The sequence below is a fragment of the Amyelois transitella genome, chromosome 26 (assembly GCF_032362555.1).
Source record: "Amyelois transitella isolate CPQ chromosome 26, ilAmyTran1.1, whole genome shotgun sequence".
Classification (NCBI taxonomy): Eukaryota; Metazoa; Arthropoda; class Insecta; order Lepidoptera; family Pyralidae; genus Amyelois; species Amyelois transitella.
In genome coordinates, this window is record NC_083529.1 from 1,291,336 (window position 1) to 1,314,125 (window position 22,790).

The window sequence follows — 22,790 nt, forward strand, 5'->3', positions numbered from 1 at the left end:
TAGGATCCAGCTGCACACGTCGTATGCATATTAATTGTACCCTCCATATTTGCATGTGGGATCACATTAGATGTAAATTGAACGAGACATGTTCCAACTTGTAGCGGCAAGTCATGAATTTCAGGGCTGAATGTAGTCAAATTTCAGATAAGTTTATTGTTATAAGAAACATTCCTATTAATTTAATATGATTGTATCTTTATAATTCCCAATGGATGTCGTAAAAGGCGGCTATGGGATAGGCTTATATACTTGGGATTCTCTTGTAGGCGATGGGCTAGCAACATGTCACTATTTGAACCTCAATTCCATCATAAAACCATACAGCTTCAAGATTTTTGACTCTGTCAACTCCGCAAGGGAAATTTCATAGCTCTCTTCATGCAAGCTCGTCGGTTTCGGGTACTCTTGACATTAGTACCTTTAAATTAATTAAAATTAAAGACACCTTTATTTTCTTAAACATAACAAATGACTGTATCAACAACACAGGAAACATTCCTATTAATTTGATATGATTTATTGTTCGTGGCGAACAAAACAATACGATCTGAACACAGTTTCACTGACAATACACATTGAAGACTGGCAAAATGCCTGCGACCTTGTTACAATGCGGTATTTGGTTATTGAATTTATTATTACATACATAAAATCAAATTATACATACATACATAAAATCACTGCTGTATCCTCTGCGGGGTAGATAGAGTCGACAGTCTTGGAAAGACTGAAAGACCACGTTCAACTGTATGGCCTCATGATGGAATTGAGATTCAAATACTGACAGGTAGATATATTTAGGAGTCCCTTTTACGACTTACATACATACATACATAACATCACGCCTCTTTCCCGGAGGGGTAGGCAGAGACTACCTCTTTCCACCTGCCACGATCTCTGCATATTTCCTTCGCTTCATCCACAGTCATAACTCTCTTCATGCAAGCTCGGCGGTTTCGGGTACTTTTGACCTGACCCTTTACCAGGATGTCCTTAATTTGATCAAGATACGTTCGTCTAGGTCCATTTTAATAATATAAAAGAGAATACACACATACATATAGTCACGTCTATATCCCATGCGGGGTAGACAAATCCAAGACACAGTCTTGAAAAGACAATTCATATGTATATATTGCCAATTCATTAATAAATAAATGATTAATCTCTTTCTGAAATACAAACGAAAGAAATATATTTAAAATTACAAATATTTTCTTCTAATAATAATAAAAACTCATACGAACAACTTATTAGTTCACTATTCACAATTTTAACTAAAAAGGACCTCTGAAAACATTCAACATGAAACCTCAAATCCTTAAACTTTATTCAAACAGCTAAAAGCTCGTAATACTATGCTATCCCTTTGTGACTCCCTAACATCAGAATTCCGCTCAATTTCACGCCTCTTGAGAGGCAAATCCCGGATACTACAAAGCCCCTCATTAATATGCTATCTTTCTTTGCAGGCGAGAAAAATCTAATATTAGAAGAATGGCCGGCTCCCGGGAAAGGTTGCTTCACGAGAGACGGGAATATGCCTACGAATATGAATTTAGAAGGAAATACGATTATCAAGAAAGGAATAGAAGATACGACCACAGAGTCGAGAGGCACGAGAGACCCAGAAGAAAGAATGGATACGTTTATGAAGATATCTACTCAGACTTTGACGAGGCTCAAGGAAGACTGTCACTATTCAGACCAATACGACCAGAATATTTAAATTTACCAACATCTTATGACATGAAATACAACTCATTACCGAGGAACTATTATAATTACGACGATAGAAATAGTCGTAGGAAGAAAGATTATTACGATTTTAGAATCGAAACTGACAGGAGGAGGCCGAGAGATTCTTATGAACCTTATAGGAAAAGAACAACAGAAGTTAGGCGTGCGGAAGCAGATAATTACGCGAGGAATCCAAAACCTATACTTACTGAAGTAAAAAATTCGAACGCACCAAAAAACGTAGCCGTCTGCAAACCTTTGAGACTGTCTGAACAAAATGCTCAATATTGGACGACCGAAGCGGCGACCAAGAAGCGGAAAAGACCAGACGAGGTGAAGAAAAACGTTAAATTCTCCGAAGTGTCCGGATGCAATAGGAAAATGGTCGTCGACGATCCTATTGTCGGTCGAAAAGTTGTGCCCGTTAGAGAATTGGAAGTGTCATTAGATCAGATGATACAGAATGGTTATTTTGAGAAGCATAACATTCCAATTTCGAAGCCGGCCGAACGGAATTGCAACACGGAAGAGATTGGGAGTGTTCCCAATGGGAAGTGCTTGACGGGAGTGGACAGAAAAGAAGTGGCAAGGCCGCGACGAACAAGGCACCTGCACCAGGTGAGATTTTACATACATACATACATATGGTCACGTCTATATCCCTAGTGGGGTAGACAGAGCCAACAGTCTTGAAAAGACTGATGGGCCACGCTCAGCTATTTGGCTTAATGATAGAATTGAGATTCAAAAAGTGACAGGTTGCTAGCCCATCGCCTAAAAAGAGAATCCCAAGTTTGTGAGCCTACGTCCATACCGCCTACCCTTAGTCGCCTTTTACGACATCCATGGGAAAGAGATGGAGTGGTCCTATTCTTTTTTGTATTGATGTCGAGAACCACACGGCATCATACCAGGTGAGTTTTTATCTGATGTAAACATGTGGCAACCCAGTTAACTTACACGTCCTATTTTTACGTTATCGTGTGAAAAGTTTTATTTCAGAATTTTTAAATAGTTATGAAACTGATGTAGTAAATGAAGAAAATGCAGGTTTGTTTAATCGAAAATATAAAATATATTAAAATGTTGTTTTTACTGTTATCATTATCTTCTTGGTTTTGATTAAAGTATAGTCTAAGACTTTAGTAAGTAACAACAAGTCAATATTCTATTTTGAAATCAAAGAAAATCGTTTATAACCTTTTAGCCTTTAAAAATTTGAATCGTTTCATCCGTTTGTAAGCTATAATAACACCGGCAGATATCATCAAACTAATAACACCGCATTTTTTCCATCAGGGGTTAAACACAAACGTTAAGGAGCCGTCAAAATTGTTCTTTTGTTTGTCATAATGTGTAAGTGGCCAACACTTTTTTTTGAAAAAAAAAAAAATTTTAAAACATCAATTTTTAAAAATTCAATCATACTATTTATTATAGAATTTCTACGAGACATCGTAATACTATGTTCCCCATATTTATTCATGTTTCGCTCCACCCCAGAGCAAAGCGGTCTCGCTTCAGCAATCCATGCTCTGTGCATCGCCATAGCAGATTGCTTTAATGTCCGTAATTATGGGGTGGAACATAAAACTTTATGTATAGATAGCTATCCCGTAATGGTGTTCCGTGTTCAAATTTATGATGATACTAGAGGCCGCCCGCGACTTCGTCCGCGTGGAATAGTTATTTTGGTCATCATTGAAACCCTCAAGGATGAATAATTTTCTTCGTTTTTTTTCACATTTTCCAATTGTTCTTTGCTCCTTATAGTTGCAGCGTGATGTTATATAGCCTAAAGCCTTCCTCAATAAATGATCTATTCGACGCAAAAAGAATTTTTCAATTCGAACCAGTAGTTTCTGAGATTAGCGCGTTCAAACAAACTCTTCAGCTTTATAATATTAGTATAGATAAAGTGTCGATGGTCGAATCGACGTCGATGATATAACGTTACCATGATCGATCCAATATGAGTAAGGTTCCTCTGCAAAGGTTGCGGAGGTCAGACGGGAGTCGCTTCGTACAAAAACCTGACTCACCCAATCCAGGATCCATGGTCAAAGGCATACCCCGGGCTCCTCTCCAGAGAGGTGAGGATGCATCCGGGACTAAGGCTAGGAGTAAGAAGATTCAGGTTATCTAGACTTCAATCAGATGTCCTAATTTATCAACTAATTCAGACAAATACCATTAAGGAAGTACTTAAAATGATATTTCACTTGTCTGAATTTTTACTGAATTACTAGTTCTTATATGTATGTATGTAGTTATAGAGAGTTCCTATATGTATATATGTAGTGATTACATTATATCGTGACCTTACAGTCTTTTCGAGATTGCCGGCTCTGTCTTCCCCGTAAGTGATAAATACCGATAAGAAAGAAATAGCGGGCATACCCTACGCTTTATGCGCTACCGGACTAGCAATTCGCAAATAAAGATATTAATAAAGTTGTTCCCGGGTTCCCGATCGCATGATCCCGACCCGACCCGCATTCTCTGGCCTGAGCAAACAAATCCAGAAGTTTCCCAAATCAAAATGGCCGTCGGATAGTTTGAACGAGCGAATTTTCGCGTTTTGGAATTTAGAATGAAAATTTTTGAGGTTTGCAATATACCCGATTTCAGTAGTGGAGCGGTAGTAATTTTATTTGTTTTGGACTATATTTTGTTCGCAACTCCGCCGGTGTAATTAAAGTACCCCTTTATTCGTTGTCGTAAGAATTTCAATTTCTGAATTTTTGAAATTGAAATTCTTACAAAGATTGTTATTGCCAATTCTCTGTTTAAACAAAACCTTTTACATACATACATTCATGTAATCACGTCTTTATCCCTTGTGACGTAGACGGAGCCAACAGTCTTGCAAAATACTGATAGGCCACGTTCAGCTGTTTGGCTTAATGATAGAATTGAGATTCAAATAGTGACAGGTTGCTAGCCCATCGCCTAAAAAACGAATCCCAAGTTTGTAAGCCTATCCCTTAGTCGCATTACGGCATCCATAGGTAAGAGATGGAGTGGTCCTATTCCTTTTGTACTGGTGCCGGGAACCACACGGCACTTATTTATTCAGACTCCATTATTGCTGAATTCTCTCTTTTCTATATAAAATATTTGCGAACATGAACTCGTCCGTTCGTTATTAGCGTTTTGAGGTTAATATGAAACCCGAGTCATGTTACGGCTAAGTAAATCTAAATAAGTCACAATTCATAAGCGGAAGCGGGAAGGTGACGATATTTTTTCATACAAACTAACGGTAAACGGGGTCAGGTCATATTACGTTTTTTTTACTTACGGTGTAGATAGAAACAATAGTCTCGAAGGCTTTGACACTATTGAGATTTAGAGACAGCTTCTTGTTTTTCTTCACTGTCAGACTAATTAAGGTTAATTATCGTTTAACAAAGGTTTAAGTTAGGTTTAGATAAGGCTTAACTAAGTGTTAACTAAGGTTTAATGAAACCTTAACTAAGGTTTAACAAAGGTTTGACTAACGTTTAATTAAGGTTTAATAAAGCGTTTATTTGAAGAAAAACATACAAAATACTTTTGAAATGCTACTTTGTTTTTGCTTTTTAACTTTGTAGAGGTTGAATTCTTTGTATGTGCTATAAATAATAAAATAAGACCTAACGTAAAAGAAGTAAGACCTCATATCTATAAAACTAACCATACAAATTCAAAATCTAAATCTTCATTCATTATTTATATATTATAGGGCATTTCAAACATCACTTGATAATTCTCATATCTTTTGGTCTCACAGCAAAAACATTGGTTGAAGAAAAATAAATTACTTAATAAAAACTAAGTTTACTGCCGCTTTTAAAAGCGTGAATGCAGAAGAAGCGGCAACAAACCGCACTGCAGCATTTTATTCATTTCAAGTTTTCACTGCCAAATCTTTTGAAAACTTGTTAAACTTCTTTGACTTGCGCCAAACGTCCAAATTATAATTAATAGCCCGCCATGAACAGCGAAAATGATTTGTGTTATTGTTTCTGAAGGCATTGTTAACGCGATTTCATCCATCCTTTCTGTCCATCCATACTTTTATAAAAGGAGTACATACATAGGTACATACATATAATCACGTTTATATCCCTTGCAGGGTAGACATCACCTGATTGCGAAGAGTATTGTGCCTACATACATCTCTTTCCCATGGATGTCGTAAAAGGCGACTTAGGGATACGCTTATCAATTTGCGATTCTTCTTTAATGTGACAGGCCAGCAACCTGTCATTATTTGAATCTAAATTCTAACATTAGGCTTACTTATTTAAAATTATGTTGTTCCATGTTACTGCTGTGTGGTTCCCGGCACAAATACAAAAAATAATAGGACCACTCCATCTCGCTCCTTTGGATGTCCTATAATGCCACTAAGGGATAGGCTTTTAAACTTGGGATTCTTATTTTAGGTGATGTGCTAGCAACCTGTCACTATATGTATGCTATAAACAGCTGAACGTGGTCTATCAGTGTTTTCAAAACTGTTGGCTCTGTCTACCCCGCACGGGATAAGACGTTATTATATGTATGTATGTAGTATCACACAAACATACATACATACATACATAAAATCACGCCTCTTTCCCGGAGGGGTAGGCAGAGACTACCTCTTTCCACTTGCCACGATCTCTGCATACTTCTTTCGCTTCGTCCACATTCATAACTCTCTTCATACAAGCTCGGCGGTTTCGGGTACTTTTGACCTGACCCTTTACCTTTATCACACAAAAGTAAGCGTAAAGGGAATATTATAATAAGATATCTCGGTTGGGCGGTCACGACTCAACGTAAGGTTTCAACAAACTAGTTTTCAAGACGATCAGGCGTCTACAAGATTTCTATTTACTTGTTGTTGTTGTGCCGTGTGGTTCCCGGTACATAAGCGGTACATAATATATCCCTTGCGGGGTAGACACAGCCAACAGTCTTGAAATGAATGATAGGCCACGTTCAGCTGTTCGGCTTGATGATAGAATTGAGATTCAAATAGGGACAGGTTTCTAGCCCATCGCCTAAAAAAGGATCCCAAGTTTGTAAGCCTATCCCTTAGTCGCTTTTGGCAAAAAAGTTGGTGTTTGGTGGTTGGTTTGTAAAGTTGGTACTAAGTTTAATACCTTATTAAGTATTTTTACATATATAACATTTTTTTATCCCTTAGTCGCCTTTTACGACATCCATGGGAACGAGATGGAGTGGTCCTATTCTTTTTTTTTATTGGTGCCGGGAACCACACGGCACTAAGGTTAGGACAAATCCACATATTGCGTACCTATGTATGTCGTAAAAGGCGACTAAGGGAAAGGCTTATGAATTTGGAATTTTTCTTGTAGGCGATATATTAGCAACCTGTCTCTATTTGTATCTCAATGCCATAAATTCTCTGTTCTTCTCTGTTTTCTGTTACTGTTCGGCTCTGTCTAACTAGCCTGGGATATAGACGTGACTTGTTCACATTTTTTATGTACGTTATATAAGATTAATTCAAGTCTCATAATGGTTAATATATACATAATATGATATTGTGAAGTTAAATGTTGAAGAAAATGCTGCAGTGCAGTTTGTTACCGCTTCTTCTGCACTGATGCCTTGGAAGCGGCAGTAAACTTAGTTTTAAGTAATTTATTTGACGTCAACCAATGTTGTTAAACCATACGTTTTGACAATTATTAAGCGATATGAAGTATCCTATAGTAATGAATAAAAATTTTGAATTTGAATTTGAACATATTAAATAGCAGCTAATTAATTTGTAAACCGAATCAAAACGTGCGTTGGCCGGGAATCGAACCCGGATCAACTGCTTGGAAGGCAACTATGCTCACCATTACACCACCAACGCCTTGTGACTAACTTATGAAATTTCAAACCAATTTTGAGAAATAAAATTATTTGCACAGATGTGTTTAAATTTACGAAACAAATTAACATCATACAATTTTTATTACACACGTATCTATACTAATATTATAAAGCTGAAGAGTTTGTTTGTTTGAACGCGCTTATCTCAGGAACTACTGGTTCGAATTGAAAAATTCTTTTTGCGTTGAATAGACCGTTTATCGAGGAAGGCTTTAAGCTATATAATATCACGCTACAACTATAAGAAGCAAAGAAATAATGGAAAATGAGAAAAAAACGAGGAAAATTATTAATCCTTGAGGGCTTCAAAGATGCCCAAAATAACTATTCCACGCAGACGAAGTCGCGGGCATATTTAGTACCTTCATAAAGTCACGCCTCTTTCCCGGTGGGGTAGGCAGAGACTACGGGAAAAACCGCGTGATTACTTTTATTTATGTATGAATTTGTATGTAATCTATGTATGTGTATTCAGTAAAAGCTTCTATGCTGGCTGCCGCCGTTTTGATTGCGCGAGACTATCGCTGTTTCGCTTTTTATAATGACGTGAAAAGGGGACAGCGATAGTTTTCACGGGAGCTGGTAGAGCTGAAAAACAGTGCTTTTCTTCCTGTGTAGATTACATACATACATACATATGGTCACGCCTATGTCCCTTGCGGGGTAGACAGAGCCAACAGTCTTGAAAAGACTGAGTGGCCACGTTCAGCTATTTGACTTAAAGAAAGAATTGAGATTTAAGTAGTGACAGGTTGCTAGCCCATCGCCTAAAAGAAAAATCCTAAGTTTATAAGCCTATCCCTTAGTCACCTTTTACGATATCCATGGGAATGAGTTCGAATGGTCCTATTCTTTTTTCTTTTGGTGCCGGGAACCGCACGGTACTAAAATGAAATATTTTTAATATTCTCTCTGAAAAACCAGAAGCCTTTATTTCTTGCGCAGGTAATTGCGTTGCCTGAACGTGCAGGTTTCCTCGCGATGTTTTCCCTCACCGTAAGAGCATCGGTTAGTATTCAAACTAATGTACATAACAGAAAATAGTCATTGGTACATGGCCGCGGTGGGATTCGAACCGGTGACCTTATGCGCATCACGCGTTTTAACCGGGCACTTTACCGTTTCAACCAACGACACTTGTTTATCATATCGATTTGTGGTATATACATACATATGTACATACATACATATAATCACGTCTGTACCCCTTGCGGGGTAGACAGAGCCAACAATCTTGAAAATACTGATAGGCCGCGTTCAGCTGTTTGCCTTTATGATAGAGTTGAGATCCAAACAGTGACAGGTTGCTAGCCCATCGCCTAAAAGAAGAATCTCAAGTTAATAAGAATATCCCTTAGTCAACTTTTACGACATCCATGTGGAAGAGTTGGAGTGGTCATATTCTTTTTTTCTATACGGCGCTTATGTGGGTCCCATTCTTTTTTCTATTGGTGCCGGGAACCACACGGCACTTATAAAGTATATATATGTATAAGTATATATCAAAACAGCCAAAGGTTACGCTCATTACCCAGCTTAACGTAGGCACCGTTGAACCTCCATAGAACCCGATCAACCCCGACATACTTAACTCCACTCTCCGCCGTTTTTCGCTTCGTAATTGGCGATGTAGATACGTAAAAACATATACAAGTCCCTGTTCAATTATTATCCTAAAAATACTTGTGTCGGATAAGCATTAACATACATACATATGATCACGTCTATATCCCTTGCGGGGTAGACAGAGCCAACAGTCTTGAAAAGACTGAATGGCCACGTTCAGCTATTCGGCTTAATGATAGAATTGAGATTCAAATAGTGACAGGTTGCTAGCCCATCGCCTTAAAAAGAATCCCAAATTTGTAAGCCTATCCCTTAGTCGCCTTTTACGACATCCATGGGAAGGAGATGGAGTGGTCCTATTCTTTTTGGTATTGGTGCCGGGAACCACACGGCACCATTAACATTCATAGCATACATATGTTGTGGGCTTAGACTTTTAACACAAACGATTCGGGTTATTTGATATTCCCAAACGAGTTAAGGAGTTTTATCTCTCGAAATGGACTAATATATATACTATCCTACTTCCTACTAATATTATAAATGCGAAAGTTTGTGAGTATGTCTGGATGTCAGTATGGATGTTTATTACTCTTTCACGCAAAAACTACTGAACCGATTACGATGAAATTTGGTATGTAGGTAGCTGAAGACCCAGAATAACATGTAGGCTACTTTTTATCCCGGAGTTCCCGCGGGATTGATAGGGTTCCCATGCGGACGAAGTCGCGGGCGGCCTCTATTTAGTAATTAAGAATATTTTTTTTAATAATTAATTAAAATTAGTTGTATTTTTATAAAAATCTTTTGTATGTATGTAATAATCTTTGATACAAATAACTGCAAAAAAATAGCACTTACAAAGCTCATGATGACAAAATATTTGAGAAAGAGTGCACTTCATTATTTAAGAAGTGTAAATATATGTATTTAAACAAAATATATATAAAATCAATATTTAAACACTGGACAGTTCATTCTACATCTAGACTGCCTTCGTTTCGAAATAAAAGGCAGAGTAATGAATGACAATTCATACATACACGTCTTTATTTCTTACGGGGTAGACAGACTGTCAAAACAAGACAAAAATAACACGTTCAGCTTTGAGGGTTAAAAATGGAACTGAGATTCAAATAGTGACAGATTGCTAGCCCATCGCCTAAAAGAAGAATACCAAGATTTTTAGACAATTATTATAGCAATAATTTTAAATTCAGTAGTTCGCTGAAGACTTATTACAAGAAAAACGTGCCTTGATCAAATCGAGAATATTTATAGATTAAGAGTAGGTACCTTATACCAACGAATTTATATAAAAGCAACATACGTACATATAATCACGTCAAAATCGCTTGCGGAGTTGACAGAGCCCGCAGTCTTGAAGAAACTGATAGGCCTCGTTCAGCTGTTTGGCATAAAGATAGAATTGAGATTCAAATAGTGACAGGTTGCTAGCCCATCGCCCAAAAAAATAATCCCAAGTTTATAAGCCTATATGTGTAGTTGTCGTAAAAGGCGACTAAATCGCCTTTTATGACATCCATGGGAACGAGATGGAGTGATCATATTCTTTTTTTATTGGTGCCGGGAACCACACGGCACAACCTCTAAAAAATATAGTATAAAAGATTGATGTAACAAAAGAAGTATGCAGGAACGCAAGTGGAAAGATGTAGTCTATGACTATATATAGAACTAGCGGCCCGCCCCGGCTTCGCACGGGTGGACATATTTTTGTGTTTTATATTTTGAAATAAATTTATTTCAAAACAAATTTATGCCTATGTCACTTTTGAAGGTCTATTCTATATCTGAGCCAAATTTTATCAAAATCGGACCAGTAGTTTTTGAGTTTATTCCACACAAACATACAAAAATACAAATCTTTCCTCTTTATTATTAGTGTGGATATATATAGAATGCTGTTTTAAAGTGTGGAACTGACTCAAGATATAGAATTAGTTTTTATTAAGTATAACAACACAACGGTAATACTTGGTATCTTTAAGCCTTAAGAATCTGCTTTGGGTCGCCGAAAATTAATGACTAGACCTCCCCTTAAGTGTACGCTAAATTAATTATGCAAAACCATTTACTTAAAAGCAAATATTTAGCTATTAACTGTGGGTTGAGATGAGTGCTTCTTGGCCTTAATGGATCCTTCCAATGGACTTTTAAAATAATTTTTAACATGAAAAATGTCGTACATTTTCAAAAGTAGTTTTATTTTGCCTTCGAAAGTATTCGAAAAAAATTAAAATAATACTTATTCAAAATTATGTTGTTCTATGTTATTGCTGCGTGGTTCCAGGCACCAATCAAGAAAAGAATAGGACCACTCCATGGATGTCCTAAAAGGCGCCTAAGGGATAGACTTTTAAACTTTGATGGGCTAGCAACCTGTCACTATATGAATCTCAAATCTATCTTAAAGCCGAAGAGCTGAACGTGGCCTATCAGTCTTTTCAAGACTGTTGGCTTTGTCTAGCCCGCAAGGAATATAGCCGTGATTATAAGTAGTAAGTAAGTAAGTGAGAAGTACTCGCCTTCATCCATACGTATTAACTTATTCTGATAATTTCATTCCATTCCTTTCTTGGAATAATCCTAGACCACATAAAGAACCTAACATGTTTATTGTCCCTTTATCCTTTGTGCAGACTCAGAAGATACATTCATATAATCACGTCTATATTCCCTGCGGGGTAGACATAGGCAATAGTCTTGAAAATACTGGTATAAGCCACGTTCAGCTATTTGGCTTATTGACAGAGTTCTTAAGCGAATTCCTTAGTCGCCTTTTACGACATTCATTGGTAAGAGATGTACTGGTCCTATTCTATTTTTCTATTAGTGCCGGGAACTACATGGCACTAAAGGGTAAATACAAGTTCAAAGATGTCTGTAAACGTACTCTCAAGTTAAAGGTGTAATATTACAAGTAATGTTTCCTACAGATTCGAATACCTTCTTATCGTAGTCTGAGACTGCTGCTAAACACACAAAAAGCTATGAGGGTCCCCCCCCAAAAATGTCACCTCTTATTTCGTAAAAGGCCTCGAGCATAACGTCTCTACACAACATAAACTTGAGTGTGTTTGTCCATCCATCTCGCCAAAACAGGTCGTGACTCAGAATCACTTATTGTTACGGCAAAACCCGCTTTTATGAGTGGAAATTTTCAAATTTTCATGTGCTTTTGTGATAGGTGAAATTTATGAGGGCTCAGGTGAAACAGATAATATGAGTTTGTTACATACATATGGTCACGTCTATATCCCTTGCGGGGTAGACAGAGCCAACAGTCATGAAAAGACTGAATGACCACGTTAATCTATTTGGCTTAATGATAGAATTGAGATTCAAATAGTGACAGGTTGCTAACCCATCGCCCAAAAAAGAATCCCAAGTTTGTAAGCCTATCCCTTAGTCGCTTTTTACGACATCCATGGGAAAAAGATGGAGTGGTCCTATTCTTTTTTGTATTGGTGCTGGAAACCACACGGCATTGTTACATACATACATTAATGTATTTATGAGGCAGCATAGCCGATAGTCTCCAAAAGGCTGAAAGGTACAATTCAGCTGGATATTAGTGATGTTGTTTAAGTTTTGCTGTTTTTCGTAAAAAAAATACAACCTTTTGCGTCTCGGAGGTCAGATGGGAAACTGCTTCGACTCCGGAATGACTTACACCGGGTAAATGACCTTTAGCTGGGTAGTTCCCTATCCTTATCTATACATATAAACAGTAAAAATATTTTGTCTGTACATTTGGTGCTTTTGACTGAAATGGATAGAGGGACACTTAGGATGAATTATAATAGTAAGCAAATTTTATTTTTGAATGTTTTTTGTCTGTCTGGCTTTCTGTATGTATGATCACGCTTATCACGGAAAGTACTGAACTGATTTACTTAAAACTTTGTTTGAACTCAGAAAAACAATTAATTTTTAACCGTTTGTTTCATCGAAATCGGTTCACTAAAAAAAAGTTCTCGTCATTTAAATGAACTCAAGGCATGAGTTTGCCTGCAAATAAGTTTACACGGACGAAGTTGCGGGCAACAGCTAGTAAATATATATATATAAATATTCCCTCACCATAATAACAATCGCAATACTCGTACAATAAACTACAACGATTTCTTAAATTCCAGGTGTTGGCCGCCTTAGCAGTGTCCCTGGCTCCATTTTCAGCTGGTCTTGGCAAAGGGTACAGCTCCCCTGCCATCGCCTCCTTGCAAGGACCTGGAGGCAACGCTACCAGGAGGGATTTCCAGCTGACCGACCAGCAGGCTTCGTGGCTCGCTTCACTCTCATTCCTAGGTACATAACAATTTCTTATTCATTGGTACCTTATGCGCGGATGAAGATTTCATTAAGCTGATATTTTAAATGTGAAGTATGGTATTTTGTACTTTAGAATAGAATAGCCGTGTGGTTCCCGGCACCAATACGAAAAAGAATTGGACCACTCCATCTCTTTCCCATGGATGTCGTAAAAGGTGACTGAGGGATAGGCTTACAAACTTGGGATTCATTTTTGGGCGATGGGCTAGCAACCTGTCACTATTTGAATCACAATTCTATCATTAAGCCAAATAGCTGAACGTGGCCATTCAGTCTTTTCAAGACTGTTGGCTCTGTCTACCCCGCTAGGGATATAGACGTGACCATATGTACCTATGTATGTATGTAGAATAGAATATGCACTATCTTTCCCAATGTCATACAAGGCGACTAAAGGATAGGCTTATAAACTTGGGATTCCTTTTGTAAGCGATGGGTTAGTAACCTGTCACTATTTGAATCTCAATTCTATCATTAAGATAAATAGCTGAACGTGGGCATTCAGTCTTTTCATGATTGTAGGCTCTGTCTACCCCGCAAGGGATATAGACGTCACCATATGTATGTATGTAACAAACTCAAATTATATGTTTCACCTGAACCCTCATCTCTCATCTCAATTCCATCATAAAGCCGTAAGCAGAACGTGGCCTTTAAGTCTTTTCAAGACCTTTGGCTCTGTCTAAGCCGCAAGTGATATAGACAAATTATTGTATGCAAACCGACAGGAAAAACGCTATGATTGCGTTAATTCCAAATTGCACACAGTAAATTAGCATGCAATGTGAATGTATAAATGTATTTTAAAATGTGCTTTGTCAGCGTTCGTAAATTTATATGACCCCTTGTTAGGTCTTTCGCTATTGCACAATTTTTTGTTTAGTCCTACAATCCCTTTTTATTATAAACATACATACATATGATCACGTCTATATCCCTAGCGGGGTAGACAGAGCCATCAGTCTTGAAAAGACTGATAGGCCACGCTCAGCCGTTTGGCTCTGTGATAGAATTGAGATTCAAATAGTGACAGGTTGCTAGCCCACCGCCTAAAAGAGGAATCCCAAGTTTATAAGCCTATCCCTTAGTCGCCTTTTACGACATCCGTGGGAAAGAGATGGAGTGGTCCTATTCTTTTTGAAATGGTGCCGGGAACCACACGGCACTTTTATTATAAAGGTTACTATTTTCGTGGTTAAAATGCAAGTTCCCGTAAATAATTGATTTTTTAAATAAATAATTAGGACGGATTTCTAAAACACACAATTTAGCTCTCCGGCTGTTCGAGATTCGAAACTATTGGCTCTGCCTACTCTGTAAGGGATAAAGACGTAAATTGTGATGATTTCTAGTATAGTGTATATAATGTTTGTGTACCATATACTTTGGTAGACAAACATTTGTATATATAAAATTGAAACATCTGTACAAATAAACTGAATACTTAAGTGAAGTATTTCCAAAATTTGTCAAGAGATCCAAAGCGTTGGTGGTGTAATGGTGAGCATAGTTGCCTTCCAAGCAGTTGATCCGGGTTCGATTCCCGGCCAACGCACGTTTTTAATTAAATGTATTAATTAATTAGCATAACAATTTCACTAATTTCTGAGACTTGATGACAAATACAATGGGACGGAATATTTTGAACAAATATCGTAAGCGTTGGTGGTGTAATGGTGAGCATAGTTGCCTTCCAAGCAGTTGATCCGGGTTCGATTCCCGGCCAACGCACATTTTTCGTAAAGATCAAAAGTAATGAGCTGCGAGCAATTTTAATAAAATTACTAATTAATTAGTTTATTGATTTAGCTTATTTGCGGGACAGTAGAATTCAGATAGTAAGTCTGGTAACGACACGGTTGAATCTGTCTGACCTCTTTGACCCTGCTATCAGATTGGATGTAAAACAACAGTTTGTTTATTTTTAAGGACGATATTAACCATAAATGACTATAAAGCCGTGTGATTCCAAGCGCTTTAGAATAGAACCACACCATTGTCTTCCCATGTATGTCGTAAAAGGGGACTTAAGGATAGGCTAATAAATTTCCCGTGCAGATTGTAAAGGAAAGGGTGATTTACATGGGATTCCTCATTTAGGCGATGGGCTAGCAACCTGTCACTATCTGAATCTCAATTGTGAATTGTTGAATTGTGAAACGTGGCCTATCAGTCTTCGCCAGTCTGTAGGCTCTGTCTTCCCCGTAAGGGACAAAGACGTGATTGTATGTATGTATCTTTTTAATTGTCAATTTCAGGAGCCCTCTTCGGCGGCATGGCCGGCGGTGCCGCAATGAGACACGGCCGCCGCCGCGTGCTGTCGCTGGCTGCCGCGCCCTGCAGCCTGTCCTGGCTGCTGACTGTCCTCGCCACCTCAGTCAGGATGATGTGCATCACCGCCTTCCTTGGGGGGTTCTGCTGCTCCATATTGACCATGCTGTCTCAGGTAAGAATAGAATAGAATAGAAAATTGGATACAACATACATACATACATAAAATCATGCTGCTTTCCCGGAGGGGTACGCAGAGACTACCTCTTTCCACTTGCCACGATCTCTGCATATTTCCTTCGCTTCATCCACATTCATAACTCTCTTCATGCAAGCTCGGTGGTTTCGGGTACTTTTGACCTGAACCTTTACCAGGACGTCCTTAATTTGATCAAAATACGTTCCTCTAGGCCTTCCCACTCCGACCTTTCCCTCCACACTCTCCATGTATATCTGCTTAGTCAACCTGTTTTCATTCATCCTCTCCACATGACCAAGATTGGATACAAGGTACCTATCACTTATTGACGTCACATAACTTAAATCTAATTATAACTACTACCGCTTCCAAAGTGCACGGGTAGAAGAAGCGGCGGAACAAACTACACTACAGCGTTTTCATCGGACGTCAGTTTACAAATATAGATCTATTAAATCTAAATCGTGGACGAATGCACATTGCACATTGTCTACATTAAAAAACATGAATGAATGTAGAACTAAGATGCTGTAGTTTCTGTTCATACCTGATCTCAGTTGACACGGAAGTGACTTGATTATATTACCAGATATGTATTGATTCAGATCGTGCTAAGGAATGACGGTGTCTTTGGTACAACGCTGTAAATACTGTCTACCACTTGGAGGAAAGTGCCGTGTGGTTCCCGGCACCAATACAAAAAAAGAATAGGATCACTCCATCTCTTTCCCATGGATATCGTAAAAGGCGACTAAGGGATAGGCTTACAAACTTGGGATTCTTTTTTAGGCGATGGGCTAGCAACCTGTCACTATTTGAATCTCAATTCTATCATTAAGGCAAATAGCTGAACGTGGCCATTCAGTCTTTTCAAGTCAATTGGCTCTGTCTACCCCGCAAGGGATATAGACGTGACCATATGTATGTATGTATGCACTTGGAGGAAGAGACTTGATTATCAAGGGTGATTTGGATAATTTAGATTAGTCTCTGCCTAACCCTCTAGGAATGAGAACCAACCAGCTTGCATAGAAAGCGTAATGAATGTCAAATGGTAAGATATACTTGTCTATACGCATAAATGACAGTGCCGTGTGGTTCCCGGCACCAAGAGAAAAAAGAATAGGACCAGTGTCTACCCTGCAAGGGTTATTGACGTGATTATATATATGTATGTATGTACCGCCTTCCTTGGAGGGTTCTGCCGCTCCATATTGACTATGTTATCTCAGGTAATAAGGTTCTGTCTACCCCGGAAACGTGATTAACATCACCAGGTAAAAATAGCGAAAGAGATTGGAAAAGTTTACCAAAAGTACAACTTGTAAATGTTGAATCATCTTTTTAAAGGAATGAGGATGGAATCAATTGACATTCATTCCATTCCTAAAACATTCAGCTATAGGTGACTTGAGTCTTCTAACTGTTGGCTCTGTCTTACCCGTAAAAGATATAACATATGTAAACATACTTAATCTGTACCAATATGATGAAGCTGAAGAGTTTGTTTGAATGCGCTAATCTCAGGAACTACTGGTTCGAATTGAAAAATTATTTTTGCGTCGAATAGACCATTTATCGAGGAAGGCTTTAGGCTTTATAACATCACGTTGCAACTAAAAGAAGCATGAAATAATGGAGAATGTGAAAAAAAACGAGGAAAATTATTCATCCTTGAGGTCTTCAATGATGCTGAAAATATCTATTCCACGCCGACGAAGTCGCGGGCACAGCTACTTATAAGGTATAAAACTTTGTACCAAACTAAGGATTAAGTTGAAAACAGTCATCGTAACTATAACAAAATTTGAAAATTACATTAGGTGTATGAAGAAAATCATGAAATTATTTCAATTTGTAAATGAAAACCTTAATCAAACTTAGAACTTTATAACGGTTACCCGTGTCACGCCCGCATATATACGAGTACCTTAGCTGTTGTATTGTGACAGTCAGTTCTACTGAAATATGGGACAATAGAATAAAAGGCTTTTAATAATATTTACTTTTTAAATTGTCCTATTCCTTTTTTTAGTGTCGGGAACCACACGATGTCGTGTGGTTCCCGGCACTAAAAATAAGAATAGGACCAAACCATCTCATCGTAAAAGGCGACTAAGGGATAGGCTTACAAACTTGGGATTCTTCTTTTAGGCGACAGGCTAGCAACCTATCACTATTTAAATCTCAATTCTATCATTAATCCAAACAGCTGAACGTGGCCTATCAGTCTTTGTAAGACTGTTGGCTCTGTCTACCCCACAAGGGATATAGACGTGACCATATGTATGTATGTAGGTATGTACAAAGTATCAAACTAAGGATTAAGTTGAAAACAGTCATCGTTACTATAACAAAATTTGAAAATCACATTAGGTGTATGAAATTATTTCAATTTGTAAATGAAAACCTTAATCAGACTTAGAACTTTATAACGGTTACCCGTGTCACGCCCGCATATATACGAGTACCTTAGCTTTTGTATTGTGACAGTCAGTTCTACTGAAATATGGGACAATAGAATAAAAGGCTTTTAATAATATTTACTTTTTAAATTGTAAATGAGCCGTGTGGTTCCCGGCACTAAAAAAAATGAATAGGACCAAACCATCTCATCGTTAAAGGCGACTAAGGGATAGGCTTACAAACTTGGGATTCTTCTTTTAGACGATGGGCTAGCAACCTGTCACTATGTGAATCTCATTTCTATCATTAATCCAAACAGCTGAACGTGGCCTTTCAGTCTTTCTAATCAGTCTTTTTAAGACTTTTGGCTCTGTCTTCCCCGCTAGACGTGATTATATGTATATGGATGGATTTCCCATGGATGTCGTAAATGCATCCAAATCCATCCATAAATATATGCGAATATAAAAGCTTATCCAAACTTTTACCCCTGAAATAATCATGCTTACCCAAGTAATCAAGAGGGGAACACCCTACGCGTATAATTGATAAAGTCCAAACTTCGCCCAAGTTTCAGCATTCCGCCATATTACAGGAGCAACTTTCTTCGATCCCGAGAAATCTTGTTAACGATGGAAATTATTATTTATTATAACATTCTGAAAATAAAATTAGTTCCTTCTTGTTCGGAATTATTTATTGCATAATTAATAAAAGGCTTAAGACAGTGTTATTAAGGTATATTTTGAAGTGAAATAATAATTAATAATGTCAATAATAATTTATTTATTGACCAACCAGAAATGCATACATACCATCACGTCTATATCCCTTGCGGGGTAGACAGAGCCAACAGTCATGAAAAGACTGAAAGGTCACGTTCAGCTGTTTGGCTTTTTGATAGAATTGAGATTCAAATAGTGACAGGTTACTAGCCCATCGCCCAAAAGAAGAATCCCAAGTTTATAAACCAAACCCTTAGTCGCCTGTTACGACATCCGTGGGGAAAAGATGGAGTGGTCCTATTATTTTTTCTATTGGTGCCGGGGACCACACGACATTAAAAAAAGACGTGTGTAAGAATGTTTAAATTTCAATTCAAATCAACTCCAGTACCTATCTGAAACATTATTAATTTAACAATTAATGTATTCTTCATTGGAGATGAATTGAACTTCAGAGGGTACGATTTGTCAGCAATTAATCCAAATTACTTAGTTTAACGACGGGTTAAGCTACGGAGGATTAGGTACTTTGAAGGTCAACCGTTTTGAGATCAAATCTATAGAAGTTTAATTTCTCTGTTTTTTTTTCTTTCACTGTTCAATGACGTTTATATTCATTAATTCACAATGACATTTAATTGATTATTACATAGGTACATACATATGATTATTAAAAATACAACTATTATTAATTAATTAATTAAAAAAAATACTATTCTATTCTAATTCACATCTATTCAAAATTACAAACTAAAATATTATTAATAAAATATTTATTATTAAATATTATTCCATTATTATTTGGTCTAATCTGGTTTGGTAGAGCATACTGCTAGCTGTTTCTCTTTCAAATTAAAAAAACTAAAAGTCAAAAATGTATTCATTATCATGGGACACTTCATATCACTTAATAATTGTCATATCATTTGGTTCCACAACATTGGTTAACGTCAAATAAATTACTTAAAACTAAAAAAGAAGAAGCGGTAACAAACTGCTCTGCAGCATTTTTATTCAACAACGTCAACTTCACAACTATCCAAACTTAGCTTCTTTGCTAGAGTGAATACATTGTTCAGATTCATTGACTTAAATTAATTTTTAAAAATTAAAAAAAAATTGTTTCAAATCAAACTACCTACATTCTTAATGAGGTTCCTGTGCCAAGCCAGATGTTTTTATCATTCAAGTAATCATCAGTCCTATAATAAGCCTTCCTTTCTGTGTAGATTGTTAAAGTTAATCAAGAGAAAGGGTGATGAATATTTCGGGCAATGGGCCAGGATCCTGTCAATTTTAGTTCCATCATTAAGCCGTATTTTTGCTTAAAATATTTTTTTATAATTTGCAGGTCTACATAAGTGAAATATCCGTGCCAGACATTCGTGGTTGCCTCAGCGCCGTGCTCAAAATCGTCGGCCATCTTGGAGTGCTATTCAGCTTCACCATCGGCGCTTACCTCGACTGGCAGCAATTGGCCTTGTGTATATCCGCTGCTCCTCTACTTCTCTTCTGTACAGTTCTTTACATACCAGAAACACCAAGCTACCTCGTTTTAATCGGTAAAGACGAAGAAGCCTACAAAAGTCTCCTCTGGCTTCGCGGACCTAACTCCGATGTGGCTCAAGAACTAGCTACTATAAGGAATAATGTTTTGGCCAGCAAAAATTTCAGTCAGCGTCAAAGCCAAATGTCTGGCAGTCAATTTATAAATTCTCTAGATGTCAGAACTATGAATCGTTTGCTAGGACCTATTCTGGTAACTTGTGGACTCATGATGTTTCAAAGATTTTCAGGGGCTCACGCGTTTTCATTTTATGCCGTACCGATATTTAGAAAAACGTTTGGTGGTATGAATCCGCACGGTGCAGCTATAGCTGTTTCCTTCGTGCAATTATTGGCGTCATGTCTGTCGGGCTTACTGATAGATACTGTTGGAAGATTACCATTGCTGATCGTCAGTTCTGTGTTAATGTCGATGGCCCTGGCTGGATTTGGGAGCTACGCGTATTACGAGGAAGTTCATCGGAATCAAAGGATCCAAAACGTTATGTTCCACCAAACATTGGGTCAAAATGATTGGATTCCATTGTTGTGTGTTTTAGTTTTCACTATAGCGTTTTCACTCGGGATGAGTCCTATATCATGGCTTTTGATTGGGGAGTTGTTTCCTTTGGAATACAGGGCTTTCGGCAGTGCAATGGCAACTGCTTTCAGCTATCTTTGCGCGTTTGTTGGTGTCAAGACGTTTGTTGATTTTCAACAAGCCTTGGGCCTTCATGGGGCATTTTGGTTGTACGCCTCTATAAGTGTCGGGGGATTATGTTTTGTGGTTTGCTGTGTACCAGAAACAAAAGGAAAAGATTTGGATGAAATGGATCCAAATTACGTACAGAATTTATCACCGAAGAGGTAAATGGACGTTTATATTAAATTCTCAAAACGTTATAATTTCGGTCTACCAATTTTTTAATTTTAAATTTCAATCAACCAATAAATAAATAAAAAGTTAATTCAGAAATAAAACAGAAAATTGAAATATTTCTTAAAAGAAAGTACAACTATTTATTTGATTTAAATATCATTACAAACTAATATAAAAAACTAAATCAAATGTAAATCTAAATTTCCTATTTTGGTTTGGACTACCTGTTACTTTCTCTGAATGTCATTTTATCAATGCCACCAACACATCATTTTCGAGACTTATAACTATTATCTCTGTCTTCCCGTAGACGTACCTACGTACCAAACTGTGAAATTGTTTTGATAAATAGTCTTGACCGAAATTATAATGTTCTGAGGTTTGGGAGAGTAGTGATAATTGAAAAATGAAAAAGTGTTTGATAGAACTATTGTTGGATGCCCTTTAGAAGTCGGAAATTTTCCAATGTGCGTAGGGGAATATTGTCGAGTCCACTGCAAGATATTGGCTGTGCTTATTAAATTTTTTAAATAAAATAAAAAAACTTACGATATTGTGTGTTCATAATTATTTTACCAGAGGATGAACTCTAACATAAGTCAATATTGAATCACTTTACTCATGTCATTTATTTTTTAATCATTTTTGTATGGATAAAAATATGTACTTGTAATTAAATCATTATATTTTTTAGAGTAATTTCACAAGAATCGGAATTCAACCAAATTGTAACAATTTGATATCGTTTATTCTAATATTGTGTGTTATATTTTATTTTAGTTTCATAGTATAGGTCAATCATTCTCGAAGTTTATATAATTATACGTTATACATAATATTTTACCGTCACATTCAACGATTCCTCCTTGAAGGTAAAATAACTCTGAATACCTAAACGTTTTAAGTATTTTCGTGGTCGTAAAATTAAGAGTAAAATGTAAAATAATGTACTCTCATATCTATTACCATATCTTCAAACTTTACCATTTTATTAATCTTGGGATAACATTTTACAAAATATTTAAAAAGCTAATTTTGGGTTTAATAGAAAAGCAATAACTTGCTAATATGGAGTATTTTTTTTAATACTGCATTTGACCTTTGGAATTTATTATAGGTTGCATGAGATTATTTGGCCTGTATGCGTAATACATCCCGGATTAGTTTTCTAGAGATTTAGATAAAAAAATTGTAGAAATTAATTCTAAATCGAATA

The 22,790-nt window shown here is 37.1% G+C and overlaps 1 protein-coding gene and 3 non-coding genes across 4 annotated transcripts; 3 read left to right on the forward strand and 1 right to left on the reverse strand.

The window, feature by feature from the left end:
* The first annotated feature begins 1,500 nt into the window (after positions 1 to 1,500).
* LOC106139791 (facilitated trehalose transporter Tret1) lies at positions 1,501 to 21,591 on the forward strand. Its single transcript, XM_060951858.1, has 4 exons — positions 1,501 to 2,361; positions 13,356 to 13,524; positions 15,807 to 15,994; positions 20,501 to 21,591. Exons 1-4 carry the CDS (start codon positions 1,501 to 1,503, stop codon positions 21,563 to 21,565), a joined length of 2,283 nt encoding a protein of 760 aa, XP_060807841.1. The 3' UTR covers positions 21,566 to 21,591.
* Trnag-ucc (transfer RNA glycine (anticodon UCC)) lies at positions 7,535 to 7,606 on the reverse strand. The gene has a single exon. It is a non-coding gene; the product is annotated as a tRNA-Gly (tRNA).
* On the forward strand, positions 15,032 to 15,103 carry Trnag-ucc (transfer RNA glycine (anticodon UCC)). The gene has a single exon. It is a non-coding gene; the product is annotated as a tRNA-Gly (tRNA).
* Positions 15,208 to 15,279, forward strand: Trnag-ucc (transfer RNA glycine (anticodon UCC)). Its single transcript has one exon. It is a non-coding gene; the product is annotated as a tRNA-Gly (tRNA).
* Positions 21,592 to 22,790: the final 1,199 nt, after the last annotated feature.

What these genes read in the sequence shown, in the direction of transcription:
- LOC106139791 (XM_060951858.1), top strand. Translation starts at nt 1,501, where the DNA reads ATGGCCGGCTCCCGGGAAAGGTTGCTTCACGAGAGACGGGAATATGCC. An exon ending in CGCTTCACTCTCATTCCTAG is followed by an intron (nt 13,525 to 15,806) that starts GTACATAACAAT and finishes TGTCAATTTCAG; the next exon opens with GAGCCCTCTTCGGCGGCATG. An exon ending in TATTGACCATGCTGTCTCAG is followed by an intron (nt 15,995 to 20,500) that starts GTAAGAATAGAA and finishes TATAATTTGCAG; the next exon opens with GTCTACATAAGTGAAATATC.